The 27,542-nt window shown below is 37.4% G+C and overlaps 1 protein-coding gene across 1 annotated transcript in view; it reads right to left on the bottom strand.

Annotated features, from left to right (window-relative positions):
• l(2)k14505 (ATP synthase mitochondrial F1 complex assembly factor 2 homolog l(2)k14505) overlaps positions 1–27,542 on the bottom strand; it is a 149,795-nt gene that overhangs the window by 56,944 nt on the left and 65,309 nt on the right. The window contains exon 6 of the mRNA XM_090386193.1: positions 2,478–2,593. Coding sequence (XP_090242319.1) covers positions 2,478–2,593 — 116 coding nt within the window. The remainder of the gene's footprint in view (positions 1–2,477; positions 2,594–27,542) is intronic.

Genomic DNA, 27,542 nt, shown 5'->3' with positions numbered 1-27,542 from the left:
TCCTCAACAATCTCTCCTCCACTTTCCTCTCAGTTATTACAAAATCATCCAGCTCACTGCCAATGTTTACTTTACCTACATCATTCTCCTTCCTGAATAACTCCTCATGCGTGAATGTAGATGCAAAATACTCGTTTAGATTGTCAGCCACCTGAGCAGGATCCTCAACTGTTGAACCATCACTATCCAGTGGACCAATCTGAGTCATCCCTTTCCTTCTTGAGTTTAAATAGGTAAAGAACTCTTTTCTGTTTTTCTTTGCATCCTTTGCCAAGGATTTTTCGTAGTCTGCCTTTGCCTGCCTAATCTCCTTTGTGACTTGGTTACAGACCAACTTATATCTATCATAGGCTTCCATGTCACCCATTAATTTGTATGTATCCCATGCATTTTTCTTCTCTGCCACATGTCTCATTAGTTCATCTGACAACCATTTAGGCCTAAACCTTGAACAATATTTCTTAGTTGGTATGTAAAGCCTGGTAGCCTCCAAGATTAGTTCCTTGAATGCTTCCCATTTTGAGTTTGCTGTTGGTAACATCATCAGTTGGTCCCACTGTATAGAATTTAAATACTGTCTCAGACCATCATAGTCGCCTTTATGAAAACAAAAACCCTTCCCTTTACCTCTGATGGTAGTTACCTCCTTGAGTAAATCCCACTTCAACACACTGTGATCACTGCCACCTAGTGGTTCATTTATCTGCAGATTCTTAATGCATGAAGAATCATTACTGATAATCAGATCAAGAGTATTGCTCCCTCTTGTTGCCTCATGAACATGCTGATGTAGAAAACAATCATCCAATAAATCCACAAAAGCCTTGCTAGTGTGCGAGTGACCAACCCACAAATTCCAGTCAATATCTGGGAAATTAAAATCCCCCATTATAAGACTCTCTGATTTACTGGCCCACTCTATTTCCCTGTACAATATCTTATTATACTCATCAGAGTCATTAGGCCTATAGCACACTCCTACTCTCAATTTTGATTTCCCTATGCTTATGTCACACCAAACTGACTCGACACTGCCCTGTCCATCGATGTCGACTGGCTTCACTTCCTTGGACTTTATGTGTTTCTTAACTAATAGCATAACCCCTCCTCCCCTCCTGTCCTGTCTATCCTTTCTATACACATTGTATTCCCCAAATTACAGTTCCGCATTCCTTATATCTGTGTGACACCACGTCTCTGATATCCCAACAATATCTGCCTTTGATGATTTGAGCAATACCTCAAATTCATCAAATTTATTTACCAAACTCCTAGCATTGGTGTACACGCAGGTATACATGCACCTGTTTCTATTCTTGGCTACCCTAACACAACCCATGTGTTTACTTGTACCGCAATGACTCCCAGCAGTCTCTGAAATATCCTGCATCTTGTTTTTCAGGCTTCTGCTCAATTCAATAGAAGCAGTGCAAGAATCACTTCCACCTCTGCCAGTGGCTACTGTTAATCTATTAGTCCTTGTATCCCCCCCAACTAGCAGTTTTCTGACCCACCTAACTCTGCCTCGACAGCATCAGCAAAAATTCTTGCACCCTTTCTATTTAAGTGTATCCCATCCCTGTAGAAGCAATCTCTCCTGTTAACAAGTACAGTCCAGGCTGAAAAAAATTCTACCCCTTGAGCCTTGCACAATCCCTCCGAATTGATCGACAAGGCTCTCATCATATACTCCCTCCTATCGTGTCTGGGCAGAATTGCAGACACTTTCAAATTCAACCCTAATTCACGGCTTTTTTTCAACAGTGACCTGTACTTGCTAAGTAATTCCGCCGGTCTCCTACTCTTAATATCATTAGTGCCAACGTATACAACTATATCACCTTTTGTGCCCTTAAAAGATGATATCCGCTCTACAACGTCATCAACCTTTGCCCCTGGCAGACATACCCTGGTCCTATTCCACCTATAAATTTTAAACATAAAGAAGGAAGCACAGCCAAAATACAACAGAAGAAAGCTAACCAAGATGACAAACAACAGAAAGAAAGAAAAGTACCAAATACAGATTCGACTTGTAATGAGTAAGGCAACTGAGGCTGTTGCCCCACCTATTACAAGTCAAATATCGCTGTTACTTTATTGTACAGGTAAGGCAACAGCCTCAGTTTATAGTGAACAAAAATAAGTTTGCAACAAAATGAATCAATCTCATATTATAGAAGCAGTTCTCACAAAAGATGCCTCTGTCCTACACTCCTATTTACTACAGTCTTTATACTGTATTTCAACAAAATAATTCCTGTCCTATGATATTGAAAAAAATTTAAGTTTCTTTATAATGAAATTTTTTTGGGGATTTAGGTATTTATTATAATATATAAAAATACAGTATTGCTGGTATATTAAAAAAAAATCATTTAAAACATACATTTAAAAGGATAAAAATGTAAACAACAAGGTGTGTTTTTTTCCCACAATCAGGATGCCAATTATCACACAGCATTTATAGAGCATACCTGAAATTTAGCCTCTAACATTGATAGAGACACTGCTGACTCAACATCCAAATACCTATCCACAATAGCACAGGTAAGAACAAGAGATTTCAGGTTTTCTACTGCCTGAAGGAATCCTGAATAAAATAAAAATTCATAGAAAAAAACTGTATTGAGTAAATACATGAAGAAACGTTAACAGATTATTACAAAAATTAAAAGAAGACATCAATCAATACCATAAAGCATACAAAGCTGCTAGTCACCACCATAATGGGACTAATGTGGCCTGTAATTAACCCTGCGATGAGTACCTTTAGACAGAGTATGCCAGAGCCACCTTTTTAATTTAAATAAAATCTATGCAAGTGGCATCAATGTAAATTTATAAATTCCTCAATTATTGTTTCCATTCAATTTGCATCATTAATTTTTTGTTATTGAAGAAGTTTGGCCATAAAAAAAAAAAAAAAAATTTCCTTAAGCCTAATTTGCATACAATTATCAAATGTTGAGAAACCAAAATATAATACAAAGTCCAGTCCAATTACAAAAGCATGCTAGTGTCTCCCCAACAACAATGCTTACTTCAAATAGTGTTTCCAAGAATTTCCAGAATCCTATCACTGAAGCCACTTTTTTTTTTTCTTTCTAGTTTTGCTCACTGACAATGAAGCTTATACCCCCTAAATGTGGCTGTTAAAAACATATTAAAAACAAGTCTAAAGTGCAGCAAAGAGGTTTATTTTTAAAAAATAATTAAAGATATATATTTTAATATAAAATAATGGATTTTCACACTTGCATTCATTTCATAGTTTGAAACAGAATCATCAGCTGAACAATGAATTATTTCTTGCCAATTTTTAAGGTTATAAAATGAGTTACTTTTTCCAAGTGGCTATTACTTATTGAAATATACAAGTGCACCCATCAGAGGGTGAAGCAGGAAAACTGTTTACGGATATCCTACAGGTGAAAGTAGATACCTCATCAAGAAAATAATGTAAATAAAAGAAAGATATAGGGAATCACAGACATAACTTCACTGGGGGAGCCCATATCTGTATGTCTCCAAAAGGATGCATTTCCATAGGGGTAACAGTGAACATTTAGCTGAGAAGCAGCCAAATGTTGATACCCCCTATACAACTTGTGAAAGACCAAACCAAAGAAAGCATAAACCTAAATATAATAAGCCCTCTACAGCTAAACATTAGAAAATAAAACTATAAAATGAAAATTTTAATGTTTACCTTAACGGTATGAGAAATTAATGCTACTGTACATTGTTTTTCCGTCTGTTTTGTCTAGGGAGTCCCCACCCAAAGATGCTCACTAGAAATGATTACATTTACCCATGAGTCAAGCTAAAGTTAAAAATATCGTTTTTAATCAAATTATATCAGAAACGTAAATGTGTTATTTATTAAAAACTCAAAGGCATTACTGTGAGCAGTTATACAACTATTTACTTACATCATCAGACAATTAGACACCTATTGGATGGTAATTTCAATTAGCAATCTTGTGTTATGTGATAAATAACTGAATTGAATCTATGAGTAAAAAAAGCAACAAAGTGATGGGCAAAAGAAAACTTCCAACTGAAAATGTGCACAACATAACTCCTATAACTGTGCTTCATTGGCCCAATATGGCAATTAGTAAAGAAACAGAGTGGCATTAGCATTAGCAGAGGCATATGATGCAAGAAAGCAAGCTCATACAGCATCAGCCAAAAAAAAAACAACCAAATTTCCCATTTCACCCATCCATTTGCTCCCAATGTTTGGCCAGTTCTTCCTTGAATTTATTTCAGCTGTCAAGTTCCACAACAATAGATGCAAGTTTGTTCCAGCAATCAACCACTTGCCGGCTAAAGGCATTTTACCACACATCTTTTCAACTGTCTTTCCTCAATTTGAATTTATGAACCCTCAGGTGTATAATCTGAGCAAGAGGAAGAATCCCATCAGCATTGAGCATACTCAAATCATTCAAGGCCTTACACACCTCAATCAGATCACCTTGCAGGTGCCTAGTCTCCAGACACTGTAATTTGCAAAACTTAAGCCTTTCTTCGTAAGAGCAATCCTTTGTTCCCCTTCACCAGTTCGTTGCCCTTCTCTAATACTACACTCGTTCTAGCAACACTACATCCTTCATAAAATGAGGCTTCCAGACCTGTATGCAGTACTCAATGTGTGGCCTGACCACTGCCTTATACAAGGGGATAATTACCTCCTTATCCCTACTCGCAAATTTCCTGTATATCATTGACAAGACTCCATGACCTACTCTGGCAGTCTATCTGCACTGCTCAGAAAACTTCCTATCTGACTGCACAATTACCCCCAGGTCATTTTCATTCTCTACCACCCTGAGTATAGTACCGCACAGTTGGTGCATTTCTCTGGTTCTGTTTGCCCATGCAGTTCACATGAAGGTGACGTACAAGAACCTACATGTTCTTTTACAAAAATTAGGTCAGATTGAAAGCAGTTGAATTGAACATAGTCAGTTTTAAAGCAGTTTTACTGCATAAGGAAATAAGTATCCATCAATACCATTGTCTCATGCAGTTCACATGAAGGAAATGCACAAGAACCTACAGGTTCTTTTGCAAAAATTATGCTATCAAGAATACAAATGGAATTTTACATGCTTACCTAAAAGTGGAGCTTTGTTGACCAGGTTGCAAGGTGGATACGGTAAGTACTGCTGTATTTACTGTAAAAATTGCCATACTATTCAAAAACTACACCAGGCCAAAAAAGGTTTGTGAAAGCGATGGACAAAAAAGGAGAAGGATTTTCCTGCTCAAGGCAAAGTTTCCTCGAATCAGTGAGGCCAAGATATACCATTGTCTCATGCAGTTCACATGAAGGAAATGCACAAGAACCTACAGGTTCTTTTGCAAAAATTATGCTATCAAGAATACAAATGGAATATATGTGCTTACCTAAAAGTGGAGCTTTGTTGACCAGGTTGCAAGGTGGATACGGTAAATACTGCTGTATTTACTGTAAAAATTGCCATACTATTCAAAAACTACACCAGGCCAAAAAAGGAAAGGATTTTCCTGCTCGAGGCAAAGTTTCCTCGAATCAGTGAGCCAAGATAAAAGAGAGAATTTTTGTGAGTCCTCAAACAGAATTGCTATTCCAAGATGAAGAATTCACTAAAAAAATTAAATGATACAGGAATAAGAACCTGGAAGGCATTCGAAAAAGTTGCTTTCTTTCTTTTTTCTTTTTTTTTTTTTTTTTATGAAAACCCAAAACACGAGAGGTATTAGAACCTATTGTACTCGTACCATGCATGGGATGGAGGTTGAGAAGACAAAAGAAGATATTTTTGACATTAGACTTGAACTTCTGTAGACTAATTTTCAGGAAATACATATGAAGGAATGTTGTTCCAGAAAACGGCAGTTGAATGAATAAACGAGGAAGGTGAAAAGTTGGTTCTGTGAGTGTGAAGTTGGATAGTAAATGGACATTAAATTGTGGTGGCATGTGTTCAGACTGTTTTGAAAGAGAGAGAGCGGGAATTATAGAAGCCAATTCAGAAGAACAGTGCCCATGGAAGTATCTGTAGAAAAGGCTTGCAGCAAAAACAGAACATCTATGAGACGGAGAGTGGAGAGACTCTGTTAGAAGAGATGAGATGAGTCATTAAATAACCTAACTGCCCTCTTCTGAATGCCCCCTCTCTCAGGAGAGGTTTTGGGGGTACCGCCCCGAATGTGGGAATAATATTCGATGGTAGATTGGATTTGCGATTCGTACAGAGTGAACAGCTGTTTGGAAGAAAAGTAACGGCAAAAGCAAAAGAGAAAACCAAATTTTTCACATGCAGCGGAAGCAACATTTGTAAAGTGCTTGTGCCAAGAAAGATTAGAAGTCAGGTAATTCTCCAGTAAATTCTCCAGTAGAGCAAAGACAACTTTGCCCAACTGGGGAATTACCTGGAGATTGGCATTTAAGAAATTGGTAGCGGACATTCGAGAAGTTGAAGCTGATTGAGCAAGGCGATGATTCTCAAACTGGAAAGTGGAATGCAATGTGCTATCATCAGAAAAACTGTGAATAGGATTTCTAGTCAATGGAAGAAGGTTATTAATATACAAGAGGAAAAGAGTGGGGGAAAGAACTGAACCTTGGGGGGGGACACCAGCATTAGTGGAGAAGGGTATGTCTGCCAGGGGCAAAAGTTGATGACATTGCAGATAGGGTTTTTCGAGTCTGAGTACTCAGACTTGGAGAGTCTTTTATTAATTACTCGGACTCGAGACTCAACGAGTCCGAATCTTGCTTTTCCATTGTTTTAAGTACAATTATCTTCACTTACCTGTTAAATGTTCTAAATATATTTGTGATCTAATCATATTGCTATTTTTTTTCATCTCATATGTGAGATCGCATTGTAATAACTCACCTTGTTCATTCATATAACGTGTCATATCAAAAAAATATGATTGTGAAGCAAATATTTTAAGATTTATACAAGAGTTTCTTTACTGTTTCTGCACATATTTATGTATTTTTGCAAGCTGAGGTTAGATAGTAAGTGATTTATTTTTCATGGATGTGCACATTTTCTGTATCATATCAAGTTTCACACTAATTGAGATTCTGCGAACAGTTCAAATTTATAACTTGAAGTAACCTTTACTTTTAACAAATTAAATTTGTTACTCTTCTTTCATGATTATCTTGTCTTATATAAAATTTTAAACACATTTTTACCTGTTAATATTAATTATTCTGTTCTTTATTTAAATAAATTTATAATTTTTGTACAATTTCAGATAATTTGAAAAAAAAAAAAAAAAAACTAATTATGCCAAAGGAAAACAGCTCAAAGGTTTGGGAAAACTTTGCAGCAGGACCGAACTCCGAAGTCCAATGCAAGAAATAGTCAATAAAATTATCGAACAAAGATGGAAGCACTTCAACTATTATAAAACATTTAAAAACAAAACCCCGAATAATTTTGCAAACAGAAGATAAAAAACAAGAATATAGTTCTTCCAAAAAGTAAAAATTTTTAGATAATTATTTTGTTAAAAAATCTTTGGATGAGTTTGTTTCAGAATTAGCTGCTGTTGATAATATATCTGTAAGAGCAATTACAAAATCTAGTTTTATTCGAGAAAGTCTTAGTAATTCAGGTTATAAGCTTCCTAAAGCAGAAAAAGACGTGATGAAATTGATTCACAATTTTTATTGAATTAAAAAATCAGAAATAAATTTAATACAAGAAAAATTGAGTAAGAGTAAAAGATTTTGTCTCTCTCTTGATGAGTGGATAAGTGCAAAAATGAGACAATTTTTAAATATTATGGAAATTATGGCGTAATATATAATCTTGGTTTAGTTCAAATTCAAAATTCATGTTCAGATCTGCAATTAGTAGAACTTGTAAGAAACCATTTGAAAAATTTCAATATCAATTTTGAAAAACAAATTGTTGGATCAACTGGTGATGGTGCTAGTATTATGTTAAAATATGGTTGTGGGTCTCCTGTATTATATCATTTGTGTCTTAATTACAATACATTTAGTTGTATTGTAATTAAGATAAGCATGAATTACGAGGAAAATGAAGTTGAAACAGTTGATGATGACTTTGCTGATTCAGATTATTCAGAAGATGATTTCTCCTTTGATGAAGAGAAAGAAGAACTCTGTGTTGATGCTGACCAATTAGAATTATCAAAGTCTTATGACTTAAAGAAAAATATTCAACTTGTTCATCAAACAGTAAAATATTTTAAGAAGTCGAGTTTTAAGTTGAGATGGGTTGGAATTCATTACTTGATATGATTTTAACTTTTTTAAGACTGTTTCAATTCATTAAAACAGCTCTTGAAGATCTTGATAATATGGATTTAATAAAAAATCTCAACATTTAATTGCTTCACGATTTCAGTAACTCCTTAAAGCTGATTAAATGAACTATAGAAGCACTTAGTAGACGAGATGCAAATCTTTATTCAGCACATTTGGCAGTTAACTTTATGGTAAAAAAATTGGAAGAAATTCCAGGGAATTTAGGTCAAGAACTATTAAATAAAATGAAAACTCATATAAATGAACATCGAAATGAAAATCTTGAAGACATTTTGGATTTTCGTGGTAAGTGCTAATAGATTATCAAAAAAACAGCTTATAGATTTTGCAACAAACTTAATGATTAGGCTTTTTCCAAGTGAAATTGTTCAATTTAATGAGAATCAAACTGATTATAATGAATGCCGCAAATATTGTACACCATATGACAATGGAAGAAGAATTAAAGACAATTTTATAAACCACAAAAAATCCTTGTCCTCCACTTTCAGAAACAAATTTTAATAAATTAAAGCAAGAATTTATGTTATTTTTAAGTACTAAACAATGAACTGAAAATCTGGACAAATTATATTATGCTTTATTAACAATTCGACCTATATCGACAACTGCCGAGCGAACATTCTCCATTGCGGCAAAGTTTTGCACTAAAGTATGTTCAAGATTATCTGACATGCCTTAGCTTTTTTAAAATACTGGTTTTTAAATAAAGTTAAAGCATAATTTATTTTACTTATTGTTAATTATTACTTAGAATGTATTTCTGGATGTGAAATATAAATCTAAATAAAAATGTTTACTAATGTACATAATACCTATTTGTTACCTATAATACCTATTTGTTAATATTTGTGATGTAATTAAAAAAATAGGTTGCTCAGAATTTTTTAAGTTAGGACTACAACCCGAACTTGGTATTTTGGACTTGACTCGGACACAGACTTGCTTAGCCCCAAAATACCAAGTTTTCCCAAACGCTAGTTGTAGAGCAGATATCATCTTTTAAGGGCACAAAAGGTGATATCGTTGTACACATTGGCACTAATGACATTAAGTGTAGGAGATCTGCCAATTTACTAAGCAAGTACAGGTATACACAGGGAGTATGAATGGTGAGAGCCCCTGTCAATCAATTTGGCCCAGGAGAGATTGTGCAGGGCTCATGGGATAGAATTTTTCTCAGTGTGGTCTGTGCTTGTTAAAAGGAGAGATTGCTTCTACAAGGATCAGATACACTTAAAGAGAAAGGGTGCAAGAATATTTGCTGATGCTATCAAGGCAATGTTAGGTGGGTCATAAAAGTGCTAGTTTGGGGGGGGGATTCACAGACTAATAGATTAACAGTATACGCAGGGAGAGGCAAAAATTATTTTTGCACTGCTTCTATTGGAATGGGCAGCAGCCTGGAAAGCCAGTTGCTGGGGATTTCAGGAACTGCTGGGGGTCATGAAACAAGTAAATAGATGGGCTGTGTTGAGTAATTAAGAGTAAGAACAGGTGCATGTACACCAATGCTAGGAGTATAGTAAATAAATTTGATGAATTTGAAGTGCTGGTTAAAACATCCAAGGTGGATATTGTTGGTATATCAAAGACGTGGTGCCACTCAGATATAAGTGATGCAGAATTGGAATTTGGGGAGTACAATATGTACACAAAGGATACACAGGATGGGAAGGGAGGAGGGGCTATGTTGTTAGTTAAGAAACACACAAAATCTAAGGAAGTGCATCCAGTTGACATAGATGGACAGTGCAATGTTGAGTCAGTCTGGTGTGACATAAGCAGTTGGAATGCAAAAATGAGGGTAGGAGTTTGTTATAGGCCTAATGACTCTGATGAGTACAATGAACAATTATAGAGAGAAATAGAACGGGCCAGTGAATCAGAGTGTCTTATAGGGGGGGGGGAATTTAACTTCCCAGATGTAGACTGGAACTTGTGGGTTGGTCACTCACACTAGCAAGGTTTTTGTGGATTTATTGAATGATTGTTTTCTACAGCAGCATGTTAGAGAGGCAACAAGAGGGAGTAACACTCGATCTCATTATCAGGAGTGATTATTCATGCATTAAGAATTTACTGATAAAGGAACCACTAGGTGGCAGTGATCACAATGTACTGATGTGGGATCTACTTAAAGATGTAACTACCGTCAGGGGTAAAGGAAACGGTTTTTGCTTTCATAAAGGCAACTACGATGGTCTCAGAGATTTTTTAGGTTCTATACAGTGGGACCAACTGATGACGTTACCAACAGCAAATTCTAAATGGGAAGCATTCAAGGAAGTAATTTTGGAATCTAGTAGGCTTTTTGTTCCAACTAAGAAATACAGTAATACCCCGACTTACGCTACCCCGACTTACGCGAACTCGGATTTACGCGGTTCTTGATTTTTTCGTTTGGCAACACTGCCGCCCACTATCTTCAAGGTCGTTTTTCATATGTTATCGATATATGGTGCGACGGCGGAGAGTGAGAGCAAGAGAAGAACAAAATTCAACTTTACTGCGCATGAGCTGCATACATATACAAGAATTTATATTCAAACTGTCATATTTATATGTGTGCATTGGAATTCGTGCTCAACATTTGTCGGAAATTACATCGTTTTCATGAGAGAAATGGATCGCGTCGGTCGAGCCGTATACAGTCAGTCCTCATATAACACGTGTTTACACTACAAGAATTCGATCATACACTATTTATAAATACGGTAACGATATCTTATAATATAACACGAACCGAATTGGCTTATGCACGATTCGCCTTTGTATTTACAAGAAATGGCAGTCGAACGCAGAATCACCCCAACCGAACGCAACATGATAGGAATGAAGAGAAGATTCTCAAAATGTATTTGTTTTAGGGGAAACACATTTCACCATAATAACGTAAAAACCAACACAATTCCAGCTATCGGTATGCAATTAGATAGAGTTTACTACCAGTTTATAACAGATTCCACTAGCAGAAACGCAACTGGATTTTTACTGTTTTATGGTAGTAACCCCTAGAAATGTGAGGTGTTAATAGTGTATCTCTGCCTTTATGGTGTTGTTATGTATAAAGAACTGCAATTTTATTAATATTTTTCTTCTAAACTAGTGTTTTTGTTAGTCCTTGGTCCCAATTAAACAAAATTTATATGTATTTATATGCAAAGTTGTACCCCGACTTACGCAAATTCGACTTAAGTGATTTTCGTCGGACCCACCTATCGCGTAACTTCGGGGTATACTGTACTGCTCTAAGTTTAGACCCAGATAGATGTCAGAGGAACTAATGAGACTTATGGCTGAGAAGAAAAATGCATGGGATGCACATAAATTGTCAGGCGACACAGAAGCCTATGGTAGATACCAGCTAGTCTGTAATCACGTCACAAAGGAGGTTAGGTAAGTGAAGGCAGATTATGAAAATCTTTGGGAAAGGATGCAAAGAAAAACAGCAAAGACTTTTTTACTTATATAAACTCTAAAAGGAAGGGGATGAATCAAATTGGTCCTCTTGATAGCAAGGGTTTGACTGTAGATGATCATTCTCAGATAACTGCCGAACCAAATGAGTACAGGTAGTTCTTGACTTAATGAGTTAATTCATTCCTAGCACACAGTCGTAAAGCGAAAACTTGTAAACAGACATTTCTTTCCCATAGACAATGTTAAAACCAGATGTTACGTTCTCAGCAATGAAATTAGTTAGCTAATTAGTTTATGTTTAAACAATGATTGATTTATCCAAATAAATGAAAGCATAGCCTGTAAAATTAAGCAAATTATAATTTTAGGAAATTATTTATGACTTACAAATGTTAAAGAATGTTTATTCATCATCATCGACTAAATGCACACACGTGCATCATTCGTTGTTGGTTTGTTGTACAAGCAGTCATCTTCTTCAGAAATGCTTCAAGAAGGGCTTATTTCCAAGATTATCTCTTCTCTTTTCTTTATAAATTTCATGATAGCATGCATAAGCATTTTTAATGGCATGCACAAATTGCAACTAACTAACACGATACGTGCAAGTGAGATTGCAACTAACATGATTTGCAGGGAGTAACAAGTTTACGAAGAAGAAAAACAAATGAATGAAGAGAAGATTCTGAAAATTTTTTTTTTATATGATTGAAGATTTTAGTGAAGGGGAACTCATTTCACCATAATACCATAACGAGAAAACACACAGAATTCCAGTTATCGGGGTTATCGCAAATGTAATAAGATCGAGTTTACTACCCAGGTATAATAGATTGTGCTAACAGAAAAGCCCAATAAACCCAAAAGTGCAAATTGTTTTTATCGTTTTCTGTTAGAGAACTCCAGAAATGTGTCTTAGAAAAATATCACGAAGGCGTTCAAAATTGATTCTTATAACGGAACATAGGATAACGATGAAAGTGTAGTGCGTTTTAATGATTTGAATTGGTAACTAATACAATTTCCATTATAAAAATGACCTTTTAGAGAAACAAATAGCTTAGTTATATAGCAAAAATTTCAACTTCTGAGGTCTTGGAATGAATTACCAAAAAAAAAAAAAAAAAAAAAAAAAAACCAATGTGTTATTGGGTTCACATGACAATATTTTCACAATACGATGGTGTCTCTGGAATGGATAAATATCGTAAAGCAGGGTGCACTGTATTGTATAGCTATGCACATGGTTTGAAATATGGTATTTATGAAAGTTTAACATTCATTTTTGTTGCAATTAATGTTCATATTTTCAATTTTGTTGCAATTAATGTTCATATTTTCAATTTTGTTGATACTTGATACTCGGAAAAAAAAAAACAACTCGTAAACCTGGGAACTCATAAAGCAAAAACTCGTAAAGCAGGAACTGCCTGTATTTTGCATATACGTTCACACATGAGGAGTTATTCAAGGAGGAGGAGGACAGATGTTTATCAAACTCTAACAGTGAGTTAAATGATTTTGTAATGACTGAGAGCAAAGTGAAGGAGAAATTATTGAAGTTAAACATAAGAAAGGCACCCAGGGCAGATGAGATCTATCCAGTTATATTAAAGGAGGTGGCAACGGAAGTAAGCAAACTCTTAGCAAAAATAATGAGAGAATCCTTGGACTAGGGGGAGGTCCCAACTGACTGGAAATGTGAAAATGTATCTCCGATTCACAAAGGGGGATCAAAGGGTGACACGAGTAATTACAGACCTGTTAGTTTGACTTCTGTTCCAGGGAAAAAATTGGAGTGACTGGTTAAAGAAGCATTGCAGGGTCATCTAAACAAGACAGCAGTAATAATTCAGACACAGCATGGGTTTGTCAGGAGGAAGTCTTGTCTAACCAATATGATTGGATACTATGATGTGATCACAAAGAAGGAACTGGATGCAAAAAATAATTCTAATATCATATACTTGGATTTCAGGAAAGCTTTTGATACTGTTACACATGGAAGACTGCTGTACAAATTGGAGCAGTATGGCATTAAGGGCAAGTTGCTACAATAGATAAAAGGATGGTTGAGTGGGAGATGTTGTTGTTGTTGTTATTTGGTTATTAGGAGCATTAGCAACTAAGGCCATATTGCTCGGGTAATATGCGGTGGTCATTCCCTGACCTTTCCGCATCCTCCATATTTGGTGGTGACGGGCTCGAACCCCGGTCTAATCAAGAAGCATGTGTTATTAACTGCTGCTCCTTCCCACCTGGCTATGGAGGCGCGAAGAGTGGGAGAAGACAGAGAGTGGTGATCAGTGGGTACTACTCTACATGGACTAATGTTATTAGTGGTGTCCCTCAGGGTTCAGTGTTGGGCACATTGTTGTTTTGTATATTTATCAATGATATTGAAGAAGGTATATTAAGCTTAATGTCAAAGTTTGCAGATTAGCATTAGCATTAGTAGAGGCATTTGATGCAAGAAAGCAAGCTTATGCAGCATCAGCCAAAAAAAAAAAAAAAAACCCACTTCCACTTCACCCCTCTGTTCGTTCAAAATACCTGTCCAGCTGAGCCTTAAACTTATTTAGGCTATCAACCTCCACCACAAGGGATGGAAGTCTGTTCCACCAACCAACCACCCGCTGGCTAAAGGCAAATTTCCGCACGTCTATCCTACATCTGTCTTTCCTCAATTTGAATTTATGCCCTCTCAGGTGATTTTTCTGAGCTAGAGGAAGAATCCCATCAGCATTGAGCATGCTTAAACCATTCAAGGCTTTATACACCTCTATCAGATCACCTCGCTGGTGCCTAGTCTCCAGACACTGTAATTTGCAAAACTTAAGCCTTTATTCGTAAGAGCACCCCTTTGTTCCATTCACTAATCTTGTTGCCCTTCTCTGTACTCGTTCCAGCAGCTCTACATCCTTCTTGAAATGAGGCCTCCAGACCTGTATACAGTACTCTAGGTGTGGCCTGACCATTGCCTTATACAATGGAATAATCACCTCCTTATCCCCCCTGCTGGAAAAATTCCTGTATATCATTGACAATACACGATGAGCTACTCTTGCAGCCCGTCTGCACTGCTCAGAGAACTTCATATCTGCCTGCACAACCACCCCCAAGTCCCTTTCATTCTCTACCACTGTCAGTGTAGTACCACAGAGTTGATACGTTGCTCTGGGGTTGCTGTTTCCCATGTGTAGTACTTTACATTTGTCAATGTTAAACTTCATTTGCCACCTCTCAGCCCATCTGCTCAACCTTTCCAAATCCTGTTGCAGCAGCATAGTGTCAGTAGTGTCCTTGACAACCCTGCCAATCTTTGTATCGTCTGCAAACTTGGACATTAAGCTTGATATACCATCATCAATATCATTTATAAATACAGAAAACAATAATGGACCCAACACTGAGCCCTGAGGGACTCCACTAATAACATTAGTCCATGATGAGCAGTGTCCATTGATTACCACTCTCTGTCTTCTCCCCCTCAACCACCCCTTTATCCATAGCAGCAATTTGCCTCCAATGTCACACTGCTCCAATTTGTGTAGCAGTCTTCCATGTGCAACAGTATCAAAAGCCTTTCTAAGATCCAAGTATATAATATCAAAGTTATTCCCTGCATCCAGTTCTTTTGTGACTGCATCATAGTATCCAATCAAGTTGGTCAGGCAAGACTTCCCCTTAACAAAACCATGCTGTGTCTGAGCTATAACTGAAGTCTTGTCTAAATGATCCTGCAGTGCTTCTTTAACCAGTGCCTCCATTAATTTTCCTGGAACAGAAGTTAAGCTCACAGGTCTATAATTACTTGTGTCAGCCTTTGATCCTCCTTTGTGAATTGGGGTCACATTTGCACATTTCCAGTCTATGGGTACCTCCCCTGAGTCCAAGGAAGCTCTCATAATTATGGCTAAGGGTTTGCTTACTTCCTTTGCTGCCTCCTTTAATATAACTGGATAGATCCCATCCACCCCGGGTGCCTTTCTTGTGTTTATCTTCAACAGTTTCTCCTCCACTTTACTCTCAGTTATTTCAAGATTCTGTAGCTTACTGCTAGAGTTGAATACACCTCTGGCATACCCCTTGCTGAATAACTCCTCATGTGTGAATGTTGATGCAAAATATTCATTTAGTTTGTTAGCTACCTGAGCAGGATCATCAACAGTTGACCCATCAATATCAAGTGGACCAATCTGATTCATCCCCTTCCTTCTAGAGTTTACATAAGTAAAGAACTCTTTGCTGTTTTTCTTTGCATCCCTTGCCAAGGATTTCTCGTAATCTGCCTTCGCCTGCCTAACCTCCTTTGTAACTTGGTTGCATATCAACTTGTATCTATCATAGGCTTCTGTGTCATGTGTTAATTTGTAAGTATCCCATGCATTTTTCTTCTCTGCCATATGCCTCATTAGTTCATCTGACATCCATTTTGGCCTAAACCTTGAACAATATTTCTTAGTTGGTATGTAAAGCCTAGTAGCTTCCAAGATAAGTTCTTTGAATGCTTCCCATTTTGAATTTGCTGTTGGTAACATCATCAGTTGGTCCCACTGTATAGAATTTAAATACTGTCTCAGTCCATCGTAGTCGCCTTTACGGAAGCAATAACCCTTCCCTTTACCCCTAATGGTAGTTACCTCTTTGAGTAAATCCCACTTCAGCACACTGTGATCACTGCCACCTAGTGGTTCATTTATCTGCAGATTCTTAATGCATGAAGAATCACTGCTGATAATCAAATCAAGAGTATTACTCCCTCTAGTTGCCTCCCGAACATGCTGATGTAGAAAACAATCATCCAATAAATCCACAAAAGCCCTGCTAGTGCGTGAGTAACCAGCCCCCAAATTCCAGTCAATATCTGGGAAATTAAAATCTCCCATTATAAGACTCTCTGATTTACTGGCCCACTCTATTTCCCTGTACAGTTCCTTATTATACTCATCAGAGTCATTAGGCCTATACTATAGCACACTCCTACTCTCAATTTTGATCTCCCAATGTTTATGTCACACCAAACTGACTGAACACTGCACTGTCCAGCGATGTCGACTGGCTTCACTTCCTTGGTTTTTATGTGTTTCTTAACTAATAGCATAACCCCTCCCCCCTTCCTATCCTGTCTATCCTTTCTGTAGACGTTGTACTCCCCAAATGGCAGTTCTGCATCCCTTATATATCTGTGTGACACCACGTCTCTGATATCCCAACAATATCTGCCTTTGATGTTTTGAGCAATACCTCAAATTCATCAAATTTATTTACTAAACTCCTAGCATTGGTGTACACGCAAGTATACCTGCACCTGTTTCTATTCTTAGCTACCCTAACACAACCCATGTGTTTACTTGTACCGCAATGGCTCCCAGCAGTCTCTGAAATACCATGCATCTTGTTTTTCAGGCTTCTGCTCATTCTAATAGAAACAGTGCAAGAATCTCTTTCACCTCTGCCAGTGGCTACTGTCAATCTATTGGTCTTTGTCTCCCCCCAAGATAGCAGTTTTCCGACCCACCTAACACTGCCTCGATAGCATCAGCAAATATTCTTGCACCCTTTCTATTTAAGTGTATCCCATCCCTGTAGAAGCAATCTCTCCTGTTAACAAGTACAGTCGAGGCTGAAAAAAATTCTACCCCTTGAGCCTTGCACAATCTTTCCAGGGCCGAATTGATCGTCAAGGCTCTCATCATATACTCCCTCCTATTGTGTCTGGGCAGAATTGCAGACACTTTCAAATTCAACCCTAATTCTCGGCTTTTGTTCAAAACAGATGATACAAAGGCTGGCAGGGTTGTTAATAATAATAATATAAATGACAGTATGTTGCTGCAACAGGATTTGGAAAAGTTGGGTAGATGGGCTGAGAAGTGGCAACTGCAGTTTAACACTGACAAATGCAAAGTTCAGATAAACTTCTGTACTTTGCATTTGTCAGTGTTACTTTGCTTTGCGATATATGCATTTTTTATCAATGCGAGTTTCAGTCAATACAGTCAGAATCATTTACACCATTCCTCTATACGTACATACCCCCTAAAATTTCGAATAGTGCAGCTGAATTTTGGGGGCAAATAAAAAGTTATGAGTCATGAAAGCTCTGTTTGAACACTGGTTTAGGAGTCATTTTTATCCAGCAGTCGAAAACTATTGCAAGCAAAATAATCTTACATTTAAAGCCCTCTTAGTTATTGACCCTAGCTGAAAATGTAAAAGTAGTATTTTTACCTCTGAACACTACATCTTTGCTACAGCCAATTGACCAGTGCATAATTTCAACTTTCAAAGCCTATTATCTATGTAGAACTTTTATGCATGTAGCGCAATCTACGATTGGGGAAGGCGCAATTTCATTAACTGAATTTTGGAAGAATTTTAATATTAGGCAAGCTATCGAAAATATGAGTCATGGCAAGAAGTTATGGCTAGTACAACAAGAGCTGTGTGGAAATGTCTTCTGCCTTACTGCGCAAATGACTTCTGTGGCTTTGAAAATCGAGTTGACGCTATTATTGAAAAAATAAGCATCGTTGGAAAGGATCTTGCTGTTGAAGATGTTGATTCCCCTAATGCCAGAGAAGGCCTAGATTCACATTCACAGCCACTCATTGACATGGATCTTATAGAATTGGAGCAACACCGTGCGTATGACAAGAAAGAAGAAATTGTGATTGAAGGAGAGGAGTGTGTATCTCTCAGGAAATTTCGTTAAAGGAACTCGAGCAGATGTTTCGAAATTTAGAACTATTGAAAAACAAATTATGGATTTAGATCCAAACATGAAAAGAAGCATGCTAGTTCGCCGAATCCTAGAAAATGGAATTAGCTGCTATTGTAAAATTTATGAAGAGAAAAAGAAGACTACAATTATTCAAATGACGCTTAAAAAATATTTTTCTAGAATGTAGTATATCCATTTTTCACTCATTTCTTTAATAAACTTTTTTAGCTTACTTGCTTTTCATTATTCTTTATATTTCTCTCTATGTACACAGTTAAAATGTATTTTAAAGGTCTAAATTAAGTCTTCTGACGAATACTCCAAATCATCATGGATGAATTAGAATTTTTCCCATTTGTTTTCAACTTCGGTATATGCAGTTTCGAGATATATGGTCCACTAATTGCACGAATTAACCACGTATATAGAGATTTACCTGTACTGCGTATGGGTAGCAGCAGCCCCAGAGAAAAGTACCAACAAGTGGTGTTACACTCAGGGTAGTGGAGAATGAAGAGACCTGGGGGTAATTGTACAGTCAGATATGAAGTTTTCTGAGCAGTGCAGACAGGCAGACAGACAGGTCGTGGAGACTTGCCAATGATATACAGGAATTTCGCGTGCAGGGATAAGGAGGTGATTATCCCCCTGTATAAGGAAATGGTCAGGCCACACCTTGAGTACTACACATTTGTTGTTGTGGAAGTCGATAGCTTAAATAAATTCAAGGCAGAACTAGACAAACATTTGGAATGAATGGCTCAGTGAAATGGGAAGGTTTTTTTTTTTTTGGCTGATGCTGTATAAGCTTGCTTTATTGCATCATGTACCTCTATTAATGCTAATGCTAAAGTTAGAAGACAGAGAGCCATCTACCATCACCCTCAGTGAACAGTCAGAGAGAAAACTGGAGAACAAATTACAAAAACAGTTGGCAAACCATAAGATGGAAGCTTGTTTAGAAGACTTTTATGACAAACAAGATCGAAAGTCTTTGAGATGTCAAGAGAAAAACTGCTGGAACTTTTTAGGCAACAAGAAATCACAAAATTACAGTGAAATTGTGGAGGGGGTAATTTTTGTGTACAGAGAGTTGTGATGCCACATGTCATTAAAGCTTCATTTCCTACATTTCCATTTAGACTTTTTTCCTGAAAACTTGGGAGCAGTCTCTGATGAACACAGTGAAAGGTTTCATCTAGATATTTCTCAAATGGATAAAAGATACCAGGCAAAACATATTCCAAATATGTTGACAGACTACTGTTGGATTCTCGTACAAGAGACACAAATGGATGATTATAAAAGGCATTTGATTTGATTTGATTTGATAGTTGTTGGTGCATCGGCTTCTGTGGCCATATTGCACCTCCCAAGGTTTTTGCAGTACTTTGATCCAAGCCCGAGGCGGGAATCGAACCCGCGACCTTTGGGTTGCCAGGCAGGTACTTTACCCACTCGGCTAGCCCGGTCGGCATTATAAAAGGCATAAAACAACAAAATATACGTTTTGTTATCAGATAAACATTTTTGTAAATAGAATAAGTTTATTAGACCCATTTTTCTATATTATTAGTATATGTAACATTTTCTTAAAATATAGAAAATCCTTTTTTTACTAGTAACTTAGTTTTTGACTTTAATCCCATCTCCCTTAAAATTCGTGGGTGTTACAATACTATGGTTGCCAAATTTGAATTCCGTAACATCAACTCTACAAGAATCACCCTGATTTTAACAAATGAAAAAAATGGTTTTTACTTTGCAGACCAGTTTTATTAAAGGGTATGGGCAGATGAAATGGGTGGCAGTGTTATTTATTTTGATCGTTACTATATAAGCTTATTTCATTGTATTTCCCTCTAATACAGCTACCACTACTACTAATAATAATTATGAGAAATCTTTGGCAAAGGATGCAAAGAAAAACAGCAAAGAGTTCTTTATTTATATAAATTCTAGAAGGAAGGGGATGAATCAGATTGATATCGATGGTCCAACTGTTGATGATTCTGCTCAGGTAGCTAACAAACTAAATGAATATTTTGCATCTACAATCACAATGAGGAATTATTCAGGGAGGGGAATGCAAGAGGAGTATTAAACTGTGGCAGTAAGCTAGATAATCTTGTAATAACCGAGAGTAAAAGTGGAGGAGAAATTGTTGAAGATAAACATAAGAAAGGCACCTGGGGTGGTTGGGATCTGGGGTGGAAGGAGGCAGCAACGGAAGTAAGCAAACCCCTAATCATAATTATGAGAGCTTCCTTGGACTCAGGGGAGGTACCCACAGACTGGAGATGTGCATATGTGCCTCCAATTCACAAAGGAGGATCAAAGGGAGAGACAGGTAATTACAAACCTGTTAGTTTAACTTCTGTTCCACGAAAATTAATGGAGTCACTGGTTAAAGAAGCATTGCAGGATCATCTAGACAAGACTTCAGTTATAGCTTGGACACAACATGGTTTTGTTAAGGGGAAGTCTTGTCTGACCAATTTGATTGGATACTATGAAGTAGTCAAAAAAGAACTGGATGAAAAGAATAATTTTGATATCATATATTTGGATCTTAGAAAGGCTTTTGATACTGTTATACATGGAAGACTGCTGTAAATTGGAGCAGTGTGGCATTTGAGGCAAATTGCTATGGATAATTGAATGGGAGAACACAAAGAGTGGTAATCAATGGACACTGCGCTTCGTGGACTAATGTTACAAGTGGAGTCCCCAGGGTTCAGTGTTGGTACATTGTTGTTTTCTGTATTCATCAATGATACTGATGATGGTATATCAGGCTTAATGTCCAAGTTTGCAGACGATACAAAGGTCGGCAGAGTTGTTAATGACACTAAAGACAGTATGGTGCTGCAACAGGATCTAGAAAAGTTGAGCAGATGGGCTGAGAGGTAGCAACTGAAATTTAACATTGACAAATGTAAAGTGTAAGGACCCATCCTTACAATAATAATTAATAAAGTCTTGTTAAATATTGGGAGAGTTAATTGTAGTGTAAACAGTCAGTTTTCAGTTCAAATATCATGTGTTAGGAAACACTGGAATTTGAAAGTTATTCCAGCCACTCCCAGCTTAAGTTATATCCCTTGTTTGTAAAGGATTCCTTAGTGAGTCGTTAATTGTAATAGACCGAAACAAATCCCACTTAAGACAGGGGCATACACTCAAGAGAAAAGGGCACTGAGTACGGAAGTACCCTCTTAAAAATTTCACGGTGCGACTACTAGCAGGTGTGGGCAACGTAGTAATGGATGAGAGTATGAGGTCACAAGAGGATCTGGAATTTTCTTAGATGACCGGAACTTCCGTTTGCTTTTCGCGAAAATTCCAGAAATTGCTAGACAAACGGAAGTTCTGACATAAAGGATGGAAGACACGCCCACGGAAGAGGAGAGGAGACGAATAAGAATCGCGAAGGAAGGGATGTGAATGTCAACGATTGGCCAGGAAGAAAGCGGAGGGAATTTTGGAGAGAGCGTAGAGAGGGAAATAGAGAGGAGTTTCGAAGAGAGTCGTGGTCTAGTTTGGGTGGTAGCTGCAGTCCTGGGGTAGATGGAAGCTGTAGTGGGAGAATTTGTGATAAGAACTTTGTGTAAGTTTAGAGTAGGAAGGAAAGTTCACTTGTAAAAGCTAATGCAGTATGGAGGAAGAAAGGAGAAATGCACACAGAGAATCCTAGAGGTAAATTTAATCAAATGAGATGTCGAGCGACTGGCTGACTCGGAAAGTACTTCAGTCCACGGACGCAATGCAGACTAAGAAAGAATATAGGATCCTGATTTAAATCCAGCAGTGCAGTACCCGGTAGGGAAACATCTGATAGATTATTGTGTTCCCCGGATGGGCAACCTTTTGCATTCCAGTCCACGCCTAGGGCAGATAGGAAAGGAGACCGAGCAGGGAGAAATGCCCAGTCAATTACGTAAGTGTTAGATAAATTACTGAAAATAAAGGAACCTAATTTAATATTGGAAAGGACTATAGGAGAACGCTATAAAATTTAGGAGGGAATGTCTAAGTAATAAATATATATATATAAATGTACCATTGTAATACATAAAGAAAGATAAACAACCTAGTGGAGGGAATAAGAGTATTGTAATTAAGGTATAAGTTAGTCTGTAATTGGAAGTGAAGTTCTGTATTAATATTTGATTGAAAGAAATGATCTAATAAGTAACTAAGAATTGTTAACAATTGGGTAATGGATTACTAACTAGTGTGGAGTTAGAAGTTGAAATTTGAATTATTGTGAATGTTGATTTATAATGAGTATACCTTATTGGAGTGGAGATTGATTAAACAGGTAGACCATTAAGGGATTGTTGATTGGCTGAACAGGAAGGTAACTAATTAATTTAGTTGATTATTGTTGATTGTTGACCTGGCTACAAGGAAAGGTGATTGAATATATGTATTTTCCTAACAATTTTAGGAAACGAACACTTAGTGAATTTTATAGCCTGTTCATTAGCTGGTAGTTGATTATTCATTTGTACGGACTGTTTAGGAGTAAAGAGAGACGGATTGTGTGTGGTGAATACCATGACCTACTGAAACCTATGTAGAACATGAAGAGACACAATGATATATATATATATATGTATTAGAATTGGGTAGTTGTTGATGATATACTTTGATTTTGATTAAACGATATATACACATTTAAACGTTAGTAGGATAACAAGTTCCCACTAAATATGGTATTCAGTTAGATGTTGTAGCAAGTTTTATTATGTATGATATGCCAATAAACATTGTTATATTCAACACTCATGAGTTTGTCTGTCATTCCGAACATCAGCCAGTCCAGTGGAAGAATACCTATTATATTTGGGGTCCCCTGGAGTCTGGGATTTTCTGAAATCAATCAAGTCAGGTGTTAAAGTGGGAGGGGTTAATAAGGGGGATATATAAATATATATATATATATATATAATAAATAATAAAATATACAATAATAAAAAAAAATAAATAAATATAAAAATAAAGATAAAAAAAACCCCACCCCCACAAAAGTACTGCATATGGGAAGCAGTAACCCCAGAGTAATGTATCAACTGTGCAGTACTACACTGACAGTGATAGACAGTGAAAAGGACCTGGGTGTAATTGTGCAGGCAGATATGAAGTTTTCTGAGCAGCACAGATGATCTGCAAGAGTAGTTCATGGTGTCTTGTCAATGATATACAGGAATTTTTCTAGGAAGACTAAGGAGGTGATTGTCCCCTTGTATAAGGCAATGGTCAGGCCACACCTTGAGTACTGTATACAGGTCTGGAGGCCTCATTTTAAGAAGGATGTAGAGCTATTGGAATGAGTACAGAGAAGGGCAACAAGATTAGTGAATGGAACAAAGCGTTGCTTTTACAAAGAAAGGCTTAAGTTTTGCAAATTACGGTGTCTGGAGCTAGGCACCTGCGAGGTGATCTGATTGAGGTGTATAAAGCCTTGAATGGTTTGAGCATGCTCAATGCGGATGGGATTCTTCCTCTTGCTCAGAATAATCACCTGAGAGGGCATAAATTCAAATTGAGGAAGGACAGTTGTAGGATGGATGTGTGGAAGTCTGCCTTTAGCCAGTGGGTGGTGGATTGTTGGAACAAATTTCCATCTGTCGTAGAAGTTGGTAGCTTAAATAGATTCAACGCAGAACTAGACAGACATTTTGGAGGGAGTGGAGGGGGCTTAGAGGGGAACAGGTATTCTGTGTGTTGTCAGACACTCAGTCTAAAACACTGATGGATCCAATATCTTTCTATTACAGAAGATTTAGGAGAAGTCCGGTTGGCCTGTCTCTCTAAAATTCACTCATGAACACCTTCTTGATGGTAAGCCCTGTTACGTCACTTAGGTGGCAACGAATGTGTAGAGTGGTTCTCTTTAAGATGCCTGGTCAGCGTGAAGAGGAAAAGACCAAACCCTCCAGCATATGACAGCACGATGAAAAAAATGGCCATCAGTCCCCAGCGGCTTTCACTCCCCCTCTTACGGCACCAAAATGATGAGTGGAAGCAGAGTGTGCTAAGAATCTCTAGATATGACCAGGCTGCCATGCACGAAAACTGAACTTGGCCTGTTACAACGTAAGATCACTCACTGGTGAAGACAGGATATTAGAGCTGGAAAAGGAACTAGAAAATGTGAATTGGAATATCATCAGTTTGGCTGAAACAAGAAGAAATGAATCACTTATAAATTTATCAAGTGGAAATTTGCTGTACACCGATGGAAACAGTGAAAGGAGTGAAGGTGAAGTTGGGTTTCTGGTCCATAAAGATATAAAAAACAACATTTTGGAATTCAAAAGTACATCAACAAGGGTGTCAAGACCAATACTCAAGATTTCTATGAGGTAAAAGCTAAAGGTTATAATGATTTATGCACCAACATCGAGCCATGATGATGAAGAGGTTGAAGAAATGTACACCGAAATTGAGTCTTCTAGATGAGCAGAAAACCCACTACACTATTATTGTGGGGGACTTCAATTCAACACTTTCTGAAAGACTTGTGGAACACTTTTTCAAGAAAAGGGTGAAAAAAAAGTGGACATGGAAGAGTCCAAATGGATTAACAACTAATGAAATCGACTTCATCCTCACTAACAGAAGATATATTGTGAATTATGTTACCGTCCTGAATAAGGTAAATTAGCAGTAGTAGAGGCAAATGATGCAAGAAAGCAAGCTTATGCAGCATCAGCCAAAAAAAAAAAAAAAAAATTTCCGCTTCACCCCTCCGTTTGTTCGAAATACCTGTCCAGCTGAGCCTTAAATTTATTTAGGCTATCAACTTCCACAACAAGGGATGGAAGTCTGTTACACCAACCAACTACCCACTGGCTAAAGACAAATTTCCAGACATCTATCCTACATCTGTCTTTCCTCAATTTGAATTTATGCCTTCTCAGGTGATTATTCTGAGCAAGAGGCAGAATCCCATCAGCATTGAGCATGCTCAAACCATTCAAGGCTTTATACACCTCTATCAGATCACCTCGCCGGTGCCTAGTCTCCAGACACTGTAATTTGCAAAACTTAAGCCTTTCTTCATAAGAGCAACCCTTTGTTCCATTCACTAACCTTGTTGCCTTTCTCTGTACTTATTCCAGCAGCTCTACATCCTTCTTGAAATGAGGCCTCCAGACCTCTATACAGTACTCAAGGTGTGGCCTGTCCATTGCTTTATACAAGGGAATAATCACCTCCTTATCCCTGCTAGAAAAATTCCTGTATATCATTGATAAGACACCATGAGTTACTCTTGCAGCCCATCTGCACTGCTCAGAGAACTTCGTATCTGCATGCACAATTACCCCTTTTCATTCTCTACCACTGTCAATGTAGTACCACAGAGTTGATACGTTGCTCTGGAGTTGCTGTTTCCCATATGTAGTACATTTGTCAATGTTAAACCTCATTTGCCACCTCTCAGCCAATCTGCTCAACTTCTCCAAATCCTGTTGCAGCAGCATAGCGTCAGTAGTGTCCTTAACAACCCTGCCAACTTTTGTATCTTCTGCAAACTTGGACATTGAGCTTGATATACCATCATCAATATTATTTCTGAGGGACTCCACCAATTACATTAGTCCACGATGACCAGTGTCCATAGATTACCACTCTCTGTCTTCTCCCCCTCAACCACCCCTTTATCCATAGCAGCAGTTTGCCTCCAATGCACACTGCTCCAATTTGTGCAGCAGTCTTCCATGTGCAACAGTATCAAAAAGCCTTTCTAAGATCCAAGTATATAATATCAAAGTTATTCCCTGCATCCAGTTCTTTTGTGACTGCATCATAGTAACCAATCAAATTGGTCAGGCAAGACTTCCCCTTAACAAAACCATGCTGTGTCGGAGCTATAACCGAAGTCTTGTCTACATGATACTGCAGTGCTTCTTTAACCAGTGCCTCCATTAATTTTCCTGGAACAGAAGTTAAACTCACAGGTCTATAATTAATTGTGTCAGCCTTTGATCCTCCTTTGTGAATTGGGGTCACATTTGCACATCTCCAGTCTATGGATACCTCCCCTGAGTCCAAGAAAGCTCTCATAATTATGGCTAAGGGTTTCTTACTTCCTTTGCTGCCTCCTTTAATATAACTGGAATATAAAAGCTAATGGAGAAAGCAAATGAATATAAAACGCCATTATGCTTGGCATTTGTGGATTATGAAAAGGCATTTAACTGTAGTAAATGATCACAGAATGGTGAGATGCACATGATATAGATGTAGGAAAATAAAAAACTGACTTGAGTAAATAATACAAAGATCTTTGAGATAACTGAAGAGGAGAAAAAGCAGTATGTACTGGAATTTAAGAATAAGTTTGAGCTTCTGCAGACTGCTCAGGACCAAGATATCGACGAGGAATATTACAACTTTCTGAAAGTGATAAAGCCCAAGAAATCTATAGGGAAAAAGAAATCCAAAGAAGAAAAAATTAATCAAGAAACACTTGTTATGATGAACCGAAGGCAACAAATGGAGAGCAAGATAAACACTGACAAGGAGAAAATTGAGTACACTGAGTTATGGAAAGCCATTAGAAAGAGACTCAGAGAAGACATAAGAAGATTTAACACAAGAAAAGTAGAACAAGCATTAAGGGAAAACAAAGGACTTAAATCAGCAGCCATGAGCAGTAATACAAAAAAAAAAAAAAAAAAAAATGTTCATGAAACTAAAGAATAGCGAGGGTGTACTTATAAATAGCAGAGAAGGCATAATTCAAATAGCAGAAGACTACTATAGAGAATTATACAAGGAGCGAGGGAATGATGCCAGCAGTGGGGAAGATGGATCGCAAATTAGCAACACATACAACATACCCGGTATTCTTCCTGATGAGGTAGAACATGCATTGAAGAAAATGAAGAATCAAAAAGTCCCGGGGGAAGATGAAGTTACTGTAGAGTTGTTAAAATTGGGAGGAAGAGACATAACACAAAAACTGGCAAGGCTCTTCACAAAATGCATTAGAAAAGGTGTGATGCCTAAGCAGTGGAATAATGCAATCATAGTTTTGCTGCATAAGAAAGGAGATAA

This window comes from Mastigoproctus giganteus, chromosome 12 (genome assembly GCF_048544385.1).
Source record: "Mastigoproctus giganteus isolate SK-2022 chromosome 12, ASM4854438v1, whole genome shotgun sequence".
Classification (NCBI taxonomy): domain Eukaryota; kingdom Metazoa; phylum Arthropoda; class Arachnida; order Uropygi; family Thelyphonidae; genus Mastigoproctus; species Mastigoproctus giganteus.
Note: the sequence above shows the minus strand (reverse complement) of the source record. Positions and strands in the feature narration are given on the sequence as shown.